Source organism: Dipodomys ordii, unplaced genomic scaffold, assembly GCF_000151885.1.
Source record: "Dipodomys ordii isolate 6190 unplaced genomic scaffold, Dord_2.0 Scaffold1, whole genome shotgun sequence".
Classification (NCBI taxonomy): domain Eukaryota; kingdom Metazoa; phylum Chordata; class Mammalia; order Rodentia; family Heteromyidae; genus Dipodomys; species Dipodomys ordii.
This window is the reverse complement of record NW_012267217.1, coordinates 26,882,154-26,900,921: the sequence shown is the minus strand read 5'-3', so window position 1 is coordinate 26,900,921 and position 18,768 is coordinate 26,882,154. Positions and strand designations below refer to the sequence as shown.

Genomic DNA, 18,768 nt, shown 5'->3' with positions numbered 1-18,768 from the left:
GGTGCTGTGGTTCAAATGGTAATGCATTTAGCCTTGAACAAAAGAAGTTCAGGAACAGAGCCCAGGCCCAGAGTTCAAGCCCCAAGACTGGCAAAAAAAAAAAAAAAAATCAACACTCAATTAAAAAATGGACAAATGGGTAAACAGAGACTTCTCAGAAGACAAAGCAAAAATGGCCAATAGACATATAAAATATTTAACATTTCTGGCCATAAAGGAAATGCAAATCAAAACAACACTGAGATTCCATCTCAACCCAATTAGAATGGCCAACATCAAGAAGACAAACATTAACAGATGCTGGTGTGGATGTGGGTGAAAAGGAACCCTAGGAACACGGTGAGAATGTAAACCTGTTCAACCACTCTGGAAAGCAATGTGAAGAGTCTCCAAAAACCTAAATATAGAACAACTTTTGATCCAGAAATTCCACTCTTGGGCATTTATCACATAGATTACAAACTAGGATACAGTTAAGGCCACCTGTATAACCATATTCCCCACAGCACTATTCACCACAGCCAAGGCATGCAATTACCCAGATGCTGCTACATGGGAAAATGGATCAAGAAAATGTGGTATATGCATTAGAATGACAATGTATCATTTGCAAAGAAATAAAAAGACCTGGAAAAGAATCACGTTAAATGAAATGTTAGGCCCAGAGAGACAAAGAATCTATATAGGTTCCACTATGAGAGAAAACATGCTTATAAATAAATTAGTAAAAAAATTGTATGTAAGTGTATTAACTGAAATATGGTGGATTCGGGGGGAGAACTTAAATGGTCTAATTCTTTAGAAAGGCTAACTCACAGTCGAATAAAATATACACCTGGAAATGGGTACTCAAAAGTGTGGGGGAAGGGGTGGAGAGAAGAGATAGGGGATAAAAAAAGGAAGAAAAGAAGCAGGGAAAATGCAGTCATAAAATTCAGTGCATATTCTACAAAATTAAGAAAATTAAGGAAAGGGGTGAAGTTGGGAAGGATAGGTGAGAGCGAGAGTGACATCAAGATGCACTGTATTCATAAATTGCTTTGCTAAATGGCAACTTCTTTGTATAACTACTTGAAGATAAATCTAAGTAATCTAATCTTTGGAAGACTTCATGGTATATCATGATTTATCTGGGTATGGTGGAATTGAGCAAAAAATTTTAAAAAAAATCAAGGATATGCACATATAATACCATATAAGTGGATAGCAGTCATACAGTTGATTACACTATATTTCTGGAGATCACAATTTGAAGTGGATCATAACACCATAAACACATAAACAAAACAAGGACAGCTTGTAGTAAATATGTTAGTAGATGAAAAAAATGAGGAAATAAATGATAAAATGTAAAACATGAAGAGGAGAGGTGAGAATGACTAACTGGAACAAATCTATTAATTTATATGAATTAATAAATCTATCAAGCTATTCTTACCATTAGAACCTTCTGCCATCTCTACTACATACTTATTAATGGATGCCCCTCCACTGTCTTTTGGTGGATCTATTCAAAGAAACAGAAGTGTTATTAGGCAAAGTACAGAAAATGTAAAAGGCAGAATAAAATACAAAAATTCGATTATTTAAAAAGAAAAGCGAACCACTGCAGTGTTTTAATTATCTATACCTCATTTTGCTATGTTGCTATCATCTGCTTTTCAATGAATTTACCATATTTTCCCATGTTTATAAATCTTTTCTATAAGACCTTTTAATGGGTACATAATATTCCATTCACTTTAGATTCTAAAGGCGGTTTGACATTTGTGAATATTTTGTAATTATTATTGAAGTCTATATTATTCTAAATTCTTCAGGCACAGATCAATTTATATCTTTGCTTTCCCATTAAACTAGTATATAAGCAGATGCTCAATAAATATTTGCATTAAAAGAATAGCTAATTTTGCTTCTTCTGCCAATCAAGACAACCCAAATCATCTGGCTGCAAGTTTATTAATCTTTTATTGCACAATGTTATTGCTGTTCATAAATCTTGGTGTATTCTCAGTTCCTCTGTGTCCAATCTGAGCTGCTTTGTGAGTACAGTTTGCCATGAAAAGATCTACAAATGAATCAATCATTTTTTATTGGACTACTTTGAATTAACAAATTTATTCAAATAAATCATTTATTTTATTAATCAAAATTTTATTATTTTTTTCCTGTTTTACACAGAACAGGAAATTATTGCTGTATACCTTACAAAGTCAAACCTAATGGTAACTTGGTAGATTAAAATGACTAAATTTATGAAAAGCCTTTCTATAAGAAAACACCAGCTTAGGAAATTGTGTAGATCATCACTGTCACTTTTTTTCTAATAAATACCTTGGTTAGTCTGGCCTTTTCTCTTCTTACTTGGCACAACACTGGAATATTCTACACAAAAAAACCCCACTATTTGAATATAGTTGAAACCCATGGTAACATTGTAGTAAACATGGACATGACACCCATAAAGTAAGAATTTGGATTTTTAACTAAATCTTTTTTTTTCTTTTTCTCTTCTAAGAACAAATGTAGCAAACCTCTAGCCCAGTGTATCTTTTCACAAGGCCAGTCTATCTAGAGTAGTCTCAAATATTTATCTTAAGAATTATCTTCACATTCAAATTACTTTAATACAGAGTAATGATGTACGAATATGCATAGTATCTTACCCCAAGTTATTTTAAAACTGTGTGAATGTATCTTTCCTTTAACTGAAGGCTTTCCAGGTACTCCTGGTTTATCAGGACAGGTAGTAAACTCTACTACTTCACTTGGATTACTTTTACCTTCTGAGTTATAAGCAATAACCTGTGGTGAGAACACAAAAACTTAATGTTTGATACCTTAATGATATTATTGGCTTTATGAACAAGCAAAGAGCAAAACACAGGTTTGATCAAATGATAAAATAAATTTCAGAATATGATGGCTTGTTTCTTTGAAAAACTGCATGACTTCGCTAGGAACTGGGCACATGTAACAAATATGCAAGTGTATTTCCTTTTAGGGTTACTCCCAAGAATTCAAGCGTGAGCCTCACAGTATGATATTAGCACAACGGCCCAAATCAAACAAGCTATAATCTGATGATTTTGAAAGGCTTGCTTATTCTTAGTGCTTAAAAAAGATGTCCACAATTTTTTTAATCTCCTCTACAAAAAGTGAAGCACAGATCTCCTTCACTTGTGTAGAATGTGTACTTGATTCAAACACAGAGAATGTAGCAGAAATGACAGTGTATTTAATTTCTCTCTGGAGAAGTCAGTGGGTAAAGATCTCATGGCTCCTGGTGACAACCATGAGTAAACTTGGAAGTGGATCTTCCAGGCGGCCTCCCAGGAGGCCTTCAGATGATTACAATCTAAGAGTCTAAATAAAAAACACTTTGCTAAATCTGATCCTGAACTCCTGGATCTGCAGAAACTGAGATAAAAAATAAATGTTCATTTTTATTTTATTTTATTTTTGTCAGTTGTGGAGCTTGAGCCATAGGGCCACTTCTGTTTTTCTGGTGATTTATTAGAGAGAGTCTCATGGACTTTCCCGCCCAGGCTGGCTTTGAACCACGATCCTCAGAATTCTGCCTTCTGAGTAGGATTACAGGTGTGAGCCACCAGCACCCAGCTTTAAATGTTCACTTTTTTTTGGCGGGGGGGTCCGGTTGTGGGGCCTGAACTCTGGGCCTGGGCGCTGTCCCTCAGCTCTTCAGCTCAAGGCTAGCGCTCTACCACTTGAGCCACAGTGCCACTTTGGGCTTTTTTTTTCTTTTTGCTTATGTGGTGCTGAGGAATCGAACCCAGGGCCTTATCCATACAAGGCTCTACCACTGAGCCACCTTCCCAGCCCTAAATGTTCATTTTTTTTAAGCTACTAAATTATGGATTAATTTGTTATTTAATAATACAGAAATGTAACTAACTCACACCTAAGATGTTTTATTTAAAATACTTTACTGTTAGAGGAAAACTTTGAAACTTAAGATTTTAAGATTATATATAGACTTCAGCCCTGTCTCCTTTTACTGTAAAGCATCTTCTTTAGTTAACTATAAATGTAGTTAGAGGAATAAAGTCATAATTTTAATCCCTTTTTAATTTTGCAAATAAGCAGAGTATGTGTTAAGTCTCCACCACATACAGAACACTGTTAGAAATGCTAGGTGTGATGTCCTTTGCTTCAAAGAGTTTAGAATTTTTTTTTTCCTTTATTGAGATAGTGTGTCACTATGTTGTTCAGGCTGACCTTGAACTCCTAGAATCAAGTGACTCTCCTGTTATCCTCTAGTCTCTGGCTTTGCTTTTTTGGCTATTATAAATTGAGACTCTGAACATTAGTGTACATTTAAATTTTTATTTTTTACAGTGTTAGGGAATAAATCCAAGGCCTCACACCACATTAGGCAAGCACTGGTCCAGCTAAGGAGTTTAGAATCTTTATGCAGAAGACAAAAATATGCATATTAAATGGATTTAGAAGGTAAAGAAAGACTCTCAAGGCCTAAAATAGTTCAGGAAATTGGGAAAGGGAAATGGAAGTGATGAGAGATGTTACTGGGCAATGCAGTGAAAGAGAAAACTTGGGTAAGAAAGAGGACGGAAAGTCCTTAACATAGGTAAAGAAGCAAACAGTGAACTCTGCGAAGGCAACAGTAAGTAGTACAGCCAATTCAAGTAAGGAATTAAAACTGTATGCTTTAAAAAATGAAGAATTTTTGATAAAACTAAGGAAATGGTTTCTTAAATGGGAGTTGTTTTTCAGAAAGATCCATCTAGGTACAGAACAAAACTTTGAATAGATGAGGTGGGGCCAGAGAGCTTATATTTCTAAGGATTTACCTGATACTAATAGAATTGTCTGATGGTATGTTTGAGAATCATTGCTCTAGAGCTCATCATTATTTTGTTACTCAGTAACAAAATACTGTGATCCAGTGATATTCAAAGAAGTGGCTTATGGACCCAACTTGGTTATTTGTGAGCAGCATTTTCTCTTACAACTTGAAGGGCTGCCAAAGTGAAATGTTTAAATAAATACTTGGTTTGCTTATAGCAGAACAGTGGAGAATTTAACACACACACAGAGAGAGAGAGAGAGAGAGAGAGAGAGAGAGAGAGAGAGAGTGTGTGTGTGTGTGTGTGGTGTCTGCCTGTGTATTCAGTGGCAGTAACATATTAGTGCTACAAGAATTTTAATAAACTTGGGGCCAGGAAGGTGGCTCAGTGGTAGAGCACTTGCCTTGCATGCATGAGGCCCTGGGTTCAATTCCCCAGCACCACATAAGCAAAAAGAAAAAAAAAAGAATTTTAATAAACTTAACAAATTATAACTAACCCAAACATACAACCTAATATCATAAAAAAAAAGATCTAGACAGGCATGAGCCTATAATCATAGCTACATTGGGAGGCTGAGATCTGAACATCAAGATTCCATCTAGCTCAGGCAGACAAAGCCAAGAGGCTCCATCTCCAATTACTCAATAGAAAGTCAGAAGTGGAAGTATGGCTGGAGTGGTAGTGCCAGCTTTGAGCAAAAAAGCTAATCAGGAACATGAAGGCTTGTGTTCAAGACTAAGTACTGACATAAAAAGACTAAAATCAAACAAAAAAAATCTCAACCATACTCAAAGTGCCTACTTTCTAAATATTTTACAAATCTTATAAATATGAAAACTGTATTTAGACATTAAATGATTCAGTCATCAGAAGTTTTTAGAATGAAGCTATTATGAAATAAGGGATTACAAATATAATCAAATTTCTTGATATTATTTTTTCCAAGGTTCTTAAGAAGTACTAAAATTAATCTTTGCTTCTAATAATAAAAACCGTTTGCAGTGTTTTCTAACATTTATGTAAAATTATTTGATTAGTAAATACTGGTAGAAAAAGTTAAATGTTGAATTAATTAATAAGCTTTATTATCCTGGGAAAGCTGCATAAACATTTAGGCTGGCTTATATTACCTGGTATATTAATTCAAGTACTGCCTGACAAGAAACATCAATACATATGCTAAAAAAAACAAGAAACATCTCCTAGAATGTTGCTGCAACAGGCAAGAGGATTTTAGAAGGCTCCACAGAGGAATCTTCAAAGCCTATCACTGATTCAAGTGAATGAGAGTGATCTGTGGAAGTAGTAACTACCCTCTCAGGAGTAGTAATGGTTGACTCAGGGGAAAGCCATCAATAGGCATTAAAACTAGTACGGAATTTGGTAATGGATAAGATATTTATATAGTACACAATCCTTACAAAATAGTTACAATGAGAAAAGGAGAATTTTAAAGTAAATAAACTTCAAAAGACTACCAGGAATGAGAAAAATTAAGGTTGTGTGCCACTTACTATGATGCATCGTTTTATGGCATTACTTTTTGTAATGAAATTTCTTTTTGTATTGAAATTTCCAAAAAGTATACTATGAAGTGTTTTCTAACAACATTCATATTTTAAATAATGTGTGTACGTTATGCAAAGAGCCCCAGAAACCATTAAAATAGTTTTGAAGGTAAATAGATGAAAAGTATTAATATATAATAAAAAAGTAAACCAAGAAAGCTTACTAGAAAATGTCAAAAAATTAAGGTTTGGCCAGAAATGGCACTGTGGCTCAAGTGGTAGAGTGCTTGCCTTGAGCTGAAGAGCTCTGGGACAGTGCCCAAGCCCAGAGTTCAAGCATCACAACTGACAGAAAAAAAAAAAAAAGTTTGGAACCAGAGGAATGAAGTATGTATTAGACTTTAAAGTAACAACAATAACAAAGAAAGAAAGAAAAAGGAGAGAGAGTGAGAGAAGAAAGAGAACCAAAAACATTTTTTTAAGAGCTCTCAAATCTTACCTTGAATTTATACTTTGTACTACGTCTGAGATTTTTCACTGTGTAAGCAAGATCTTCTCCATCATATTTAGGCTTAAAACCATATCCCTGTAAAGGTCAAACAAAATTAAATGTCTAACTGAACAAGTATGGGAAATAACACATATATGAGGAAAATGCAGGTTCCTCTTTGTCTCCAACCATGTGTATGTGATAAAGACTATCCTGAGTACAATTCTCACCTTGATGCTTCTATCTTAAGTGGATGGTCCCAGAAATGATACATAACCTGTGTAAAATATCAGGGAACTCACTTTCAATGTAGCAGCCAAGAGAAAATCTTTGTGTTTAGGGAAGAGGTAGGCAAATGGCAACTTCACCATTAGTAAAGCTACTCCAAGAACTAAAAGGAATTTCCCAGAGATGATGTAAGAGCTAACCAGATTGTAACTGTTGAATGCATTTAATTCTCCCTCAGTGTACAATCTTTCATTTTACAAACAAAAGGTTGCCTCCTCCCTCACTTCCATCCTATCCAAATAATAACAAGCCAACGATTAAGGTGTCAATACAAAATGTGATTTAGTGTCACACTCAAATGTTTTAAATACTGTATTTAAACTATATATTCATACTTACTGAAGTTTCTTCCTCCATCTCTAATATGTAAGAAATTCCTTCATCTGATGGTGTTCCTGAGGGTTTACTCCACTGTAAGGACAGCCAAGTAACTCCAGCCTTAGCTAGAACAGGACTTGCTGGCATAGACGGGGCACAGCCTGAGGTGTAATATAATACTTCTTCACTAAAGCCACTGTGGATAAGGCATGGAAAAGAATAACTTTTACAGTTGAAGAATAATTTTTAAAAATGAAGAAAATATTTTTTTTCAGTGCTAGGGGATCAAATGCAATGGTCTTGTTCAGGTAAAAAAAAAAAAAAAGCATTCTACCTAAACTATATTCCCTGTAGCTCTGGAAAATGAAAAAAATATTAACAGTGAATTATAAACTAAGTAAGGTATCTTTTATTATTAAGTTGTACAAAGGGGTTTCAAGTCAATATGTCAATTCATGCATCTTGATCTGTCACCTTTCCATCAGTCTCTCTCCTCTCAGCTATCTCAATCTAACCTATTCCCTCAATCTTCCTGATTCCATTGAGTCAAATACACTGAGTCAAATAATGTATCTTGAATTTGATAACTGTCTTTAAGATAACCAGATACCAAAAAATAAACTAGTAGTCTTTTTTTTAAATGCAGTTTTGTTCAGATTTTTAAGCCTTTTAAAATATCTTAATGTATCTAGCCAGAGAATATATATACATATGTATACACACACACACACACACACAAATTTATAGAATAACCTCCTTCTATTGGTATAAATTTTGTATGCTTTAAAACATACTTTCATATAATGCCATTTATATGAAATAGAAAATGCAAATTCTCAGTTGTGTAATTAAACCTACTTGCCACATAAAGGTAAGCAGGAGTATTTCTAGAACAAATGTAATTTCATTATGACTCTTAAAAGGACTATTAATAATCATTATAGGTTTTTGGACATGTTAAGAGACTGGACTCAGGGCATTGTGCCTACCAGGTAGGTGCCCAATTACTTGAGCCAATATCCAGCCCAAAGCCCAACTATTTACAGGCATCTTGGATGCTCCTGGATTCACCAGAATTTTAAACAAAATCATGAAAGCACAAATGCTGAGGATTAATGAAAAAAATCTTAGTCACATGTTTAGAATATATTTGTGTGCTTTGTGCTCTTATGTGGCTTTTTCATTCATGTCAGTTGCTCTACTACGTCTGGCTTTTTGCTGGTTATTTGGAGATAAATGTCACAGATTTGACTTCCTGACCTGGCTCCAAACTTCAGTCCTCAGATCTCAACCTTCTATAGGATTATAGGAGCTTTAATTTATAATTGAAATTGCTGCTTTTAATCTCTCTTGGGAGTCCTATGTAACTAAGAAATTCACTGTTAGCATTTACTATGTTAATAATGTAACTATATCAAGAAAATAAAGCAGAATTTTTATAGTGGGTAATCTGGACTGTGAAAAACCATACATACTAAGTTGACTGGATAATCTGCAATACTTACATTATTTTGTAATCTTACCTTGAACCGTAGTCATTTTTGGCTGATAATCTAAATTTACAACCCATTGCCGGAGACAATTTAGTAATTTTAAATTGTTTCTGTGAGCCAACGTAACACTGACAAAATTCTCCATTTCCTTTTCCCTAAAATAAATGGATAATTATTATATATAATATATAGTATTATAATTAGTAATGAGTGTGTATGTTTTATCAGTACTGGGGCTTCTTATTGTTTTTTGCTCAAGGTTAGTGCTCTAACACTTGAACCACAGCTGCACTGATGGTTATTTGGAGATAGGAGTCTCACAGATTTTTCCTGCCTGGACTGGCTTCAAAACATGATCCTCATATCTCAGCTTCCTGAGTAGGATTACAGATGTGAACCATCAGTGCCTGGCCTCATGTATATTATTACAAAGATAAATTTACATCAATATTTTTCTTGATAGTGATGAGTTAGCTAGTGTACATTAATAGTCATCTGTTACATATAAATCATGAATCTCAAGGCTGATATACTGAGATTCAAGCGCAGAATTAAAAAAAATATTAAGTTGCTCTACAAGTAATCCTGTACAAGTATTGTTTTTTAGCCAATGCTAAATATGTGGCCATAATAAAAGAAACTCTTTTTAGTTAAGTCCCTTGCATAATCTCACTGGAGTAGTAGTGGGCACAAGGTAATATTTGATTATGGACAACTGGCAGATTTCTCTCAACCTATGAAAAACTCCATCCAAACAGTTTTTGTTTATTTATTCGATTTTCTGTCGAATCTGGGATTAGAGCTCAATCTTTGCATTTGCTAAGTAGGCACTCTACTGCTGAGCCATGTCTCCAGCACCTATGCAAACAATTTTAAGAAAATATATTTGTAAAACTCCACATAGATATTACCAAGAATTCTTAAAATAAAGATTTGGAGTGGCCAGTGCTTGTATTTAACACTGAAACAATCCTAGCAGAAAGAACAGCCTAATTACAGGTAGTAAGGAGGGAGGGAGAAAAATCAGGTCAGCATAAGACTATTGGAATTATAGAAAATCTTGGTACTAAATAAAGTGGATGAGTTTCTTAAAACATATTTTTTTCTTTTTTGGGTTGGTACAGGTAAAAGATGTGACTTTCTTGAAAGAAAACATTGTATCTAGCTGTTTTACTAAACTCTCATTAGTTTTAATGATATTGAGTCCGCTGAGTGCTTTAAGAAGAAAATCCTATTATCTCTTAGTAATTTTTGATCCCCAGCCAGGACACTATGTCTGTAACCTTGTTTCAGTTTCAAGTCACATAGCATTCATTATCACTTCTGAAATAATGTTAAATAACATCAGGGATAAGTAGCAACTGTGACTTGTTTCTGCTTTGAACATTACTTTCTTGTTTAATAATGGTACAAAAATGGTCAAATAAGGAATGAGTTTTCTATTCTTAATTTGCTTTAAGTTTAAACTGGGATGTTTAGCCTGTCATCATCTATCAATATTATATTGCTTTTCTTCTACAATGTAGAGGAAAACTTGAATTTTGAATTCTCTTCTTCTGAAATAAAACCTTGTTGGCCCATTCTCTTTAGCCACTCCTCTAACTTGATTTAAAGAGCAGAACAAAATAAAAGGTTAACTGACCACAGAACAATGTACTGAGCAGCAACAATGAACTGCCAGACTGAGTAATTCTTGTCAAAGATATCAAGGTCCTAATCCCTGTAGCTAAGTTAAGGATCTTGAGAAAGAAGACTAATAAGTTAATGACCTTCTAAGAGGGAAGCAAAGAGATTTGAAGACAAAAGAGGAATAAGGTAATACAACAATGGAAGCAAGGGAGAAAACAAGTTGATATAGTTATGAATGAAGTAATGGGCATAGCCCACTGAAGCTGGTCAAGACAAGGAAAGAGTCTCTTCCAGAGCTCCAGGAGGGAGCAGGGTCATGCTGACATGTTACTTTTGGCCCAGTGAAATCCACGTCAGACTTCTGAAGGCTTTAGAACTGTACAAAAATAGATATGTTATTCAACACCATCATGTTTATGGTAATTAGTTATACTAGCATAGAAAAGGAATAACCTTGCCATTAGGTGGTTGTAGAAAAATGCTTCACTCTTATGGAAGTAATTATACAAGTTACAGGTTTCTCCCCTACACTTTGGTGCTGGAGATTGAACCTAAAGCTTTGTGCTAATTTCTACTGTTGAACAATATTCCCAGCACTACAAGTGACAGTTTTGATAAAATGATAATGACAACAACACACCAGGAAACCTCCACAAAATAGGGAGGTTCAGTCAGTAATGTTTAGAAAACATTTTCTAAACATTAATGTTTTCTAAACATTACTGACTGAACCTATCGGTCCTTTTTTTTTTTTTTTTGGGTCCGGTCGTGGGGCCTGAACTCTGGGCCTGGGTGCTGTCCCTCAGCTCTTCAGCTCAAGCTAGCGCTCTACCACTTGAGCCACAGCGCCATTTCCGGCTTTTTTCTTTTTGCTTATGTGGTACTGAGGAATCGAACTCAGGGCCTCACGCATGCAAGGCAAGCGCTCTACCACTGAGCCACCTTCCCAGTCCCCTATCAGTCCTTTAATGTAATACATAAAATCATTATTTCTCCAAAGAGAAAATAATTACAACAAACAAAACATTATTTCTACAATTTTAGCCATTAAAGAGGATTCAATTTACTTACCTCATCCCATTCTAAGATAAAGCTTTGGATTTTAGAACCATTGTCACTAGGTGCCTGAAACATCAAACATCAAACGAAATGAATACAAATTAGTATTGCATAAAAGACATTGTGATTAGGAGCCAGGCACTGGTGGCTCATGCCTGTAGTCTTAGCTACTTAGGAGGCTGAGATCTGTGGATAACCATTTGAAGCCAGCTCAGGCAGGAAAGTCCATAAGACTCACCAGAAACTGGAAGTGGTGATATAGCTCAAAGTGATACATTTTTTAAAGCACAAGGAAAAATAGAAGAAGAGGTTACATGCTAGTTTAGCTATATTAATATTGGGTAAATGGACAGTAAAGGAAAGGCATTGCTACAAATACTCTAGGGGGCTGTATTACTGTTCTCAATAATGTGAAGGCCCTCCCTGGAAAGGCCTAACACCACAGCCTTGGACAGCAGACCTTGTCACTGATAACTGAAAGGAAGTTATGTGTGTACTCCAAGGAGATAGTTGGGTGCTGGTAGCTCACACCTGTAATCTGAGCTACTCACAAGGCTGAGATCTGAGGATCACACCTAAAGCCAACCCAGGCAGGAAAGTCTGTGAAAATCTGTGAAAGTCTTTCCTTCTATAAACTACTCTGAAAAAGTCACAAGCAGTGCTGTGACTCTAGTGGTAGAGCACTAGCCTTGAGCACAAAAAAGCTCAGGGATAACATCTAGGCCCTGAGTTCAAGCCCCAGGACTGGCAAAAAGAAGAGGGGGGGGAACCATCTTCTAGCCAGGTGCTGGTAGTTCACACTCATAATCCTAGCTACTCAAGAGGCTGAGCTCTGAGGACTGAAATTTGATGCCAGCCCAGCAGACAAATCCAAGAAACTCTTATCTCCTATTAACCAGCAAAAAGCTGAAAGTAGAGGTGTGGTTTGAGTGGCAGAGCTCCAGCTTTGATAGAAAAAGCTAAGGAAGAGCCAAAGGCTTTCAATTCAAGTCCCAGTACCAGTACATGCACACACACACACACACACACACACACACACACACAGAGAAACAGACAGATACACACATACACAAACACAGAAACAGACAGATACACATATACACACAGAAACAGATACACACACACAGAAACACACAGATACACAGACACAGACACAGACACACACACACACACGCTTTGTACAAGTACAGCATGTTCTAAATGGGACTGATTATTTTTCCTGTGACAGACCTGAGATGAAGGAATGAAGATAACATAGAAAACAGAATGGATAATGGCACAAAGGACATGTAATACAGGAGTTCACCCTGTTCTAAGCTGCTGAGGTTTTGGAGCTATGTGTGATCAGGTGACTTCCTTTGACTAGGCATTAGTATTATGAAACATGGATGACTTCGAAGAGAGTGATTTAAGAGCGTGTGTGTGATTCATGCTATTATGTTTTTGTAGCCCAATTTAGCAAAATGTAGCTAATATAAATAGGATCTTTTTTGTATGACAATTTTATTATAAATACATTCTTTTGGAATAAACAAATGTGGCAATCAAGACTATGTGTCCAACTTGGTCTAAATTAAGTATTAAAGGAAAAATGGAACCAGGAACCATTTAGAAAGAGAAATAAATAGCAGATACCTGCCTGCCATGCTAAGTGTCTTTCTACCAAGAAGTACAGAAAGTCACTGGGCTATCACATTGTTTCTCACCTATTCATTTAAAATAAGCTTTGAGGTTGGTGACCCACACTGGCTCTATAAATGACTGCTCCTCTCCAGTCCTGAGAAGCATATAGGAAGACTCTCCAGATCCTAAGCATCAACAAAGGAGATTTTAATTGTGTCTGTATTTCTTTCTTCAGTGACCAGATGTCCCCCTATTTTCTGGGGGTAACATATGAATAATCCTTCAGCCCTACTGCCAAATGTTCATTCTAAGTCTTAAAACATTGCTTTTCCTGTGACGGAGGTTTTTTCCTTTTCTGAATCAGGCCATTTTCTTTAGTCCAGACTCCTGCATTGAAGAAATATCCTGTCACTTCAGATATTCTTCAATTTTCTCCTCCTCCATTGAGCCCACAGTGACATGCCTCCAGTTTCTGTCACAAAAACTGACAGGATAATTAATGATGAGAATCTGGTCTCCTAAAGCCTTGATAGCTTTCTGGGAATTAGGCAGTCCTTCTATGTCTTCTAAAAGAATACCTCCTAACCTTTGCTGGTCATGCTGATCCAAAATGGGAAGAAGAGGCTTTCTCATCTTTCAAGTTGTGCTTGGGCTTGAAGAGGTATTTCCTGTTTATTAATTGTTCGATTGTTTACTAATGCCTCAGTATTAACCATAATTTCTGCTTGAATCCAATGTCTATATGCTGGGTTTCATCCAAAATTTCTTCTAATGTCAGAGGGTGTTGTATGTCTCGCTGATGCCGAGTTTTCATGTAATTCACAATCTTAGCAAGTAAACTAAACTTATATCCAGCCCTTTCAGTTAGAGCTTTCAAGCTAAGTGATCCATTGCTATGATCAGAATTTTGTTTTGATCCTGATGACCACCATGTTCTATCTTTGCTCTCTTCTTCTTTGATGATTATGAATCAGAAGGTAATGGCTGATTTTCTACCACAAAAGTAGAAAGAGCTCATCCTATTTCTTTAGCAGCTCCCATTCTCTCAGTAAACTTGGATCAATAATGCCTAAGCCAGGAAAGCTGCAGAAGACTTGCCATGCCTGTGTCTCAGCCAGCCACTGCCTCCTGTTCCTCCTCAGTTCTCCAGGTGCCCTGGTTCATGCCAAGCACCAACCCCCAGGATCTCACCATGAAAATGGTGGCAGAGAGAGAGAGCTTAGCAGAAGATGTTGTCTGGAGGATGTTTCCACCCATATTGTGCTGGCCATTTTCTGCTGTAGCTATTAATCACTTACTCCCTGCAGCCACTGTGGTGGCTAGCACTGCCCAGAATGTATCTGCATCATGGCACACTGCCATGAGATGGCCTTTTAACCTTTACCTTGGTGGCTTTACCTTAAGTACTACTTTAATATCAGAGAACTTTATTCCAGCTCTCTTTTCCATAAAGAAGCAGCATAACTAAGCAAACCCAGATGAGGAACCCAGCTTCTAAACCCCCAACCTAGACTCTTTCTATCCATGAACTTAAGGATTTGGGGTTCAGAAGCAATATAAAAGGGTATTTGCTGTATGTTTTTAGAGCCATTTCAGGAAAAGTTGGGAGTCTGGGTGACCTATGTGCACAATTTCAGGAAGTCGCACAGTCTACATCTTCTATAGGGTTGTTGAGATATTGTACTAAATGTAAAATCTTCAAAACAACTTTAATTATCTTCAGAATGAAGTACAGTATCCTACAGAAATCCAACCTACATGAAAGTCCCTTTAATATCTGTCTATAATCATCAGAGCCTAGAGTCTAATTCTATTTTATAAGATAAATTTGGTGTGGTTTGGAAAGACAGGGTTTTCTCAAAATTGAACTGCTACGTATTTTGGTAAATATTGTATTTAAATTTTGTTCAGAAATTTATCAAAACCTATACTCTATGTCAACTATGACAGTGCTGTCCATGGAATCTGAATGACCAGTTCAATCTATAGTGTGTATCTATTGTTTTGAACATCCTTGTGTAGCTAGGCTCAACCATCTATACATTAGAATACATACTATTAAAAATTATTTCATTCATCATTTAAGGCATCAGATTGCTTTTTTGGGGGGAGGGGTGGGGAGACTAATCTTGGGCACTATCTCTGAGCTTTTTTGCTCAAGACTAGTTTTACTAGCTCTACTTCTAGCATTTTGGTAGTTAATTTGAACTAAGAGTTTCATAGACTTTGCTGCCTGGCCTAGCTTTGACTCATGATCCTCAGATCTCAGCCTGCTAAGTAGCTAGGTTTACAGGTGTAAGCAACCATGCCCAGTCAGATGGATATTTTAAAAAATATCGGTTTAGCTATTACAAATGTGATTCAGCATAAACATAGTGACATAAAGGCATCATTTGAAAACATAAAATAGTAGGCTGAAAATGTTATACATCTGTCATCACATATAAAATGTGACAACGATTGGTAATTGTAAGTTAACACCTTCTATATTTACATGTAAAAAGAAAAGCCAGTAAGAGAGTGATCTGAAAAAAAAATGCCCATTTCTTATATATTAGTCAAAATGCCTGACATTAGTACTATCGGGAAATAAGGGAATGCCTAGTTACAAATGCTCTACAGAATACAGAATATTCTTACCTTCCATTGCAAGGTGAGTGAGTTTTTGGTCCGATTGGCTATCCTTGGTGGATTAGGTACATCAGGTTCACAGCTCAAGGTAGTAAAGCTTTCAGCTTCTGAAGGAGTTCCCTTTATAGAATTGGACTCTGCCTGTACTCTATGAAGATAAAATAGTTTTAGCCTGAAGAATCACTGTCTCTTTAATTTCAGTAGCATCAACTTTTAAGTATTTTGCAGGTTAGTAAAGTAACTTCTAAATATGCTATCAAGAATATCAATATTAGGGCTGGGAAGGTGGCTTAGTGGTAGTGTGCTTGTCTAGCATGCATGAAGCCCTGGGTTCAATTCTTCAGTACTGCGTAAACAGAAAAAGCCAGAAATGCACTGTGGCTCAAGTGGTAGTGTACTAGCCTTGAGCAAAAGCAGCTCAGGGACAATGCCTAGGCCCTGACTTCAAGCCCTAGGACGGCAAAAAAACAAAAGAAAAAGAAAAAAAAGAAGAGTATCAGAAGTGTGAGCCTAAAAAAATACAGACCAGTTGTTTTCATTTTATTTCACTACAACTCAAAGAAAGAAACATTTTGAATTGTGACCTGTCTGTACATATATGTATTTACATAAACATGTAAATTGCAGACTCCCGTGTTGCTATGGTGACAGATATGTGTCATGACACCCAGCTATGGGTTGAGGAGGGGGTCTCATAAACTTTTTAGCCCAGGATAGTTGCAAACTGAAATCCTGCTGTTCTCAGCCTCCCAAGAAGCCAGATTCTAACTGTGAACCACTGACTAGGCTGGTTCACTTTTTAAAAAATGCAAAATATAAACTAGGCACTGGTGATTCCTGCCTATAATTCTAGCTAATCAGGAGGCTGAGAACCAGAGGATCAGTGTTCAAAGCCAACCTGGGCAGAAAAGTCTGCAAGATTCCATCTTTACCCAGTAAAATGCAGGCATAACCTGAGTGAGAAACTGAGTTCAAGCCTCAGTTGTAGCACATACACAAAAGAATGCTATTTCTCCCAAAATTCAATTCATGATTCAATAATGGTTACAATCCATAGTCTTAAAAATATTATACTGAACAATATATTGTGTTTAACCATAGGAAATTTACTTCAAGAGTAGCTTTTTAATTATAAAAGGTTTTCATTAGTATGTGTTAATTTAATGAAGGGGTTTCACTGTGGTATGTCCTTATATGCATAAAATGTGTTTGGTCAAATTCCCTATTACTTTTTTCCCCTTTCTCTTTCTTTATGTTCCATTATTTTATTGTCAAACATGTATATAAAGAGCTCGGAAAGTGTATTTTTTATTTGGAGAGATGGGAAAAAGTTAATAATGAGACAATGGGTACAACTAGCTATCTTTATTTATTTATGTATCTTTTCCTTTCCTTTCCTTTTTTTTTCTTTTCTATGTTTTGGGGGCAGTACTGGGATTGAACTCAGGGCCTTAGATTTTTTTTTTGGTTCAAGGCTGATGCTGTACTACTTGAGACATAGCTCCACTTCTGGCTTTTTGGGTAATTAACTGGAGATAAGAGTCTCAAAGACTGTTCTGACTGGGCAGGCTTTGAACCTCAATTCTCTTATCTGATTTTCCTATATACTAGTATTATAGGCATGAGCCACAAGTGCCCAACTATTTTGTTTTCCTTAAGAGAAATTGTCACTCTTTTTTTTTTGCAAAATAGTAATAAAATGTATATATATATATATATACACACATAAGAAAAGCATTTGTCTTTAGTACAGATGAATTCTCAGATTCCTTTTATATATCACATTACTTTTTTTCTTCCTCCTATATTTGAACTACTAAGAAATTTAAATTAAAAGCAGACTATAAGTTATATTCCTTTGAAGGATAATGTTAAACAGAGTAATTCCAACCACAAATGGCCTTTTACACAAAGTGGGTTAGTCACTATGAAGTCTATGAAGGCCCTAGACTTTATAAATTTTTGTTAAAATATAATAATGAAAGCACTTAAAACATTAAATAATTTTTATTAAATGTGAAACTCTTAATAGTTTTAATACCCCAACCCTGTTCTAAATCTCCATGAACTTAAAATATACAAGAAACAAGTGACCAGGTGTTGGTGGCTCACACCTGTAATCCTAGCTACTCAGATCCTCAGATCTGAGGATCAAGTCAGGAAAGTCCGTGAGACTCTTACCTCCAATAAACCACCAGAAAACCTGAAGTGGTGCTGGTGCTGTGGCTTAAGTGGTAAAGCCATCACCTTGAGCTGAAGAGTTGAGGGATAGCGCCCAGGCCAAGCCCCACAACCAAACCAAACCAAACAAAACAAAACAAAAGAAACCAACAAGTATTTTTTAATGACTCTGTTGTACAAAACTCTCAAAGTTGAGGTGAATTTTGAGTGCTAACTAGATATGGTAAACGTATTTTATAGGCCATTCCAATTCCTAGGTCTTACAAATAAGATGATTAGCCCTTCTTTTACCATACACTTTAGTTAAATGTTTTGGTTGTTTTTTGAGGAGGAGAATACTGATAATTAAGCCTATAGAAACATCAAAGAACATGTTTTTAATCCAAAATATACTTTAGATTTTTAAAAAAAATCATTAAAAATAACCCTATATTGCATATAAAAAGCAACATTGTAAGAGTTTCCTTACTTTGCGTAGTAATCTGTAGCTGGCTTGAGATCATTTAACGTGACACTTGTTTCTTCTCCTCTGAGGAAAAAAAAAATAAGAAGCATTTCAGTGTCTGATAAAGCATTTCCAAAGGATGTACATTACATGTTATAGTTTATGGAATTTAGTTAAATTGTACTGCTTCTTTACCAGTTGTAATCATATTCAGATTCAATATGTAGTCTTAGTGTAACCAGAGAATGTGCCAAACTTTAACTATGTATTT

At 35.8% G+C, this 18,768-nt stretch overlaps 1 protein-coding gene and 1 pseudogene across 4 annotated transcripts in view; both read right to left on the bottom strand.

Moving 5' to 3' along the window:
* The window catches only part of Fndc3a (fibronectin type III domain containing 3A), a 118,102-nt gene that overhangs the window by 16,270 nt on the left and 83,064 nt on the right, over window positions 1-18,768 (bottom strand). For all 4 annotated transcript variants that reach the window (XM_013009434.1, XM_013009443.1, XM_013009446.1 and 1 more), the window contains 8 exons: window positions 18,522-18,581; window positions 15,881-16,019; window positions 11,630-11,683; window positions 8,960-9,084; window positions 7,458-7,632; window positions 6,840-6,926; window positions 2,667-2,805; window positions 1,439-1,507 (listed from right to left, as the gene is read on the bottom strand). In XM_013009434.1, coding sequence (XP_012864888.1) covers window positions 1,439-1,507; window positions 2,667-2,805; window positions 6,840-6,926; window positions 7,458-7,632; window positions 8,960-9,084; window positions 11,630-11,683; window positions 15,881-16,019; window positions 18,522-18,581 — 848 coding nt within the window. The remainder of the gene's footprint in view (window positions 1-1,438; window positions 1,508-2,666; window positions 2,806-6,839; window positions 6,927-7,457; window positions 7,633-8,959; window positions 9,085-11,629; window positions 11,684-15,880; window positions 16,020-18,521; window positions 18,582-18,768) is intronic.
* Window positions 13,491-14,602, bottom strand: LOC105996411 (annotated as a pseudogene).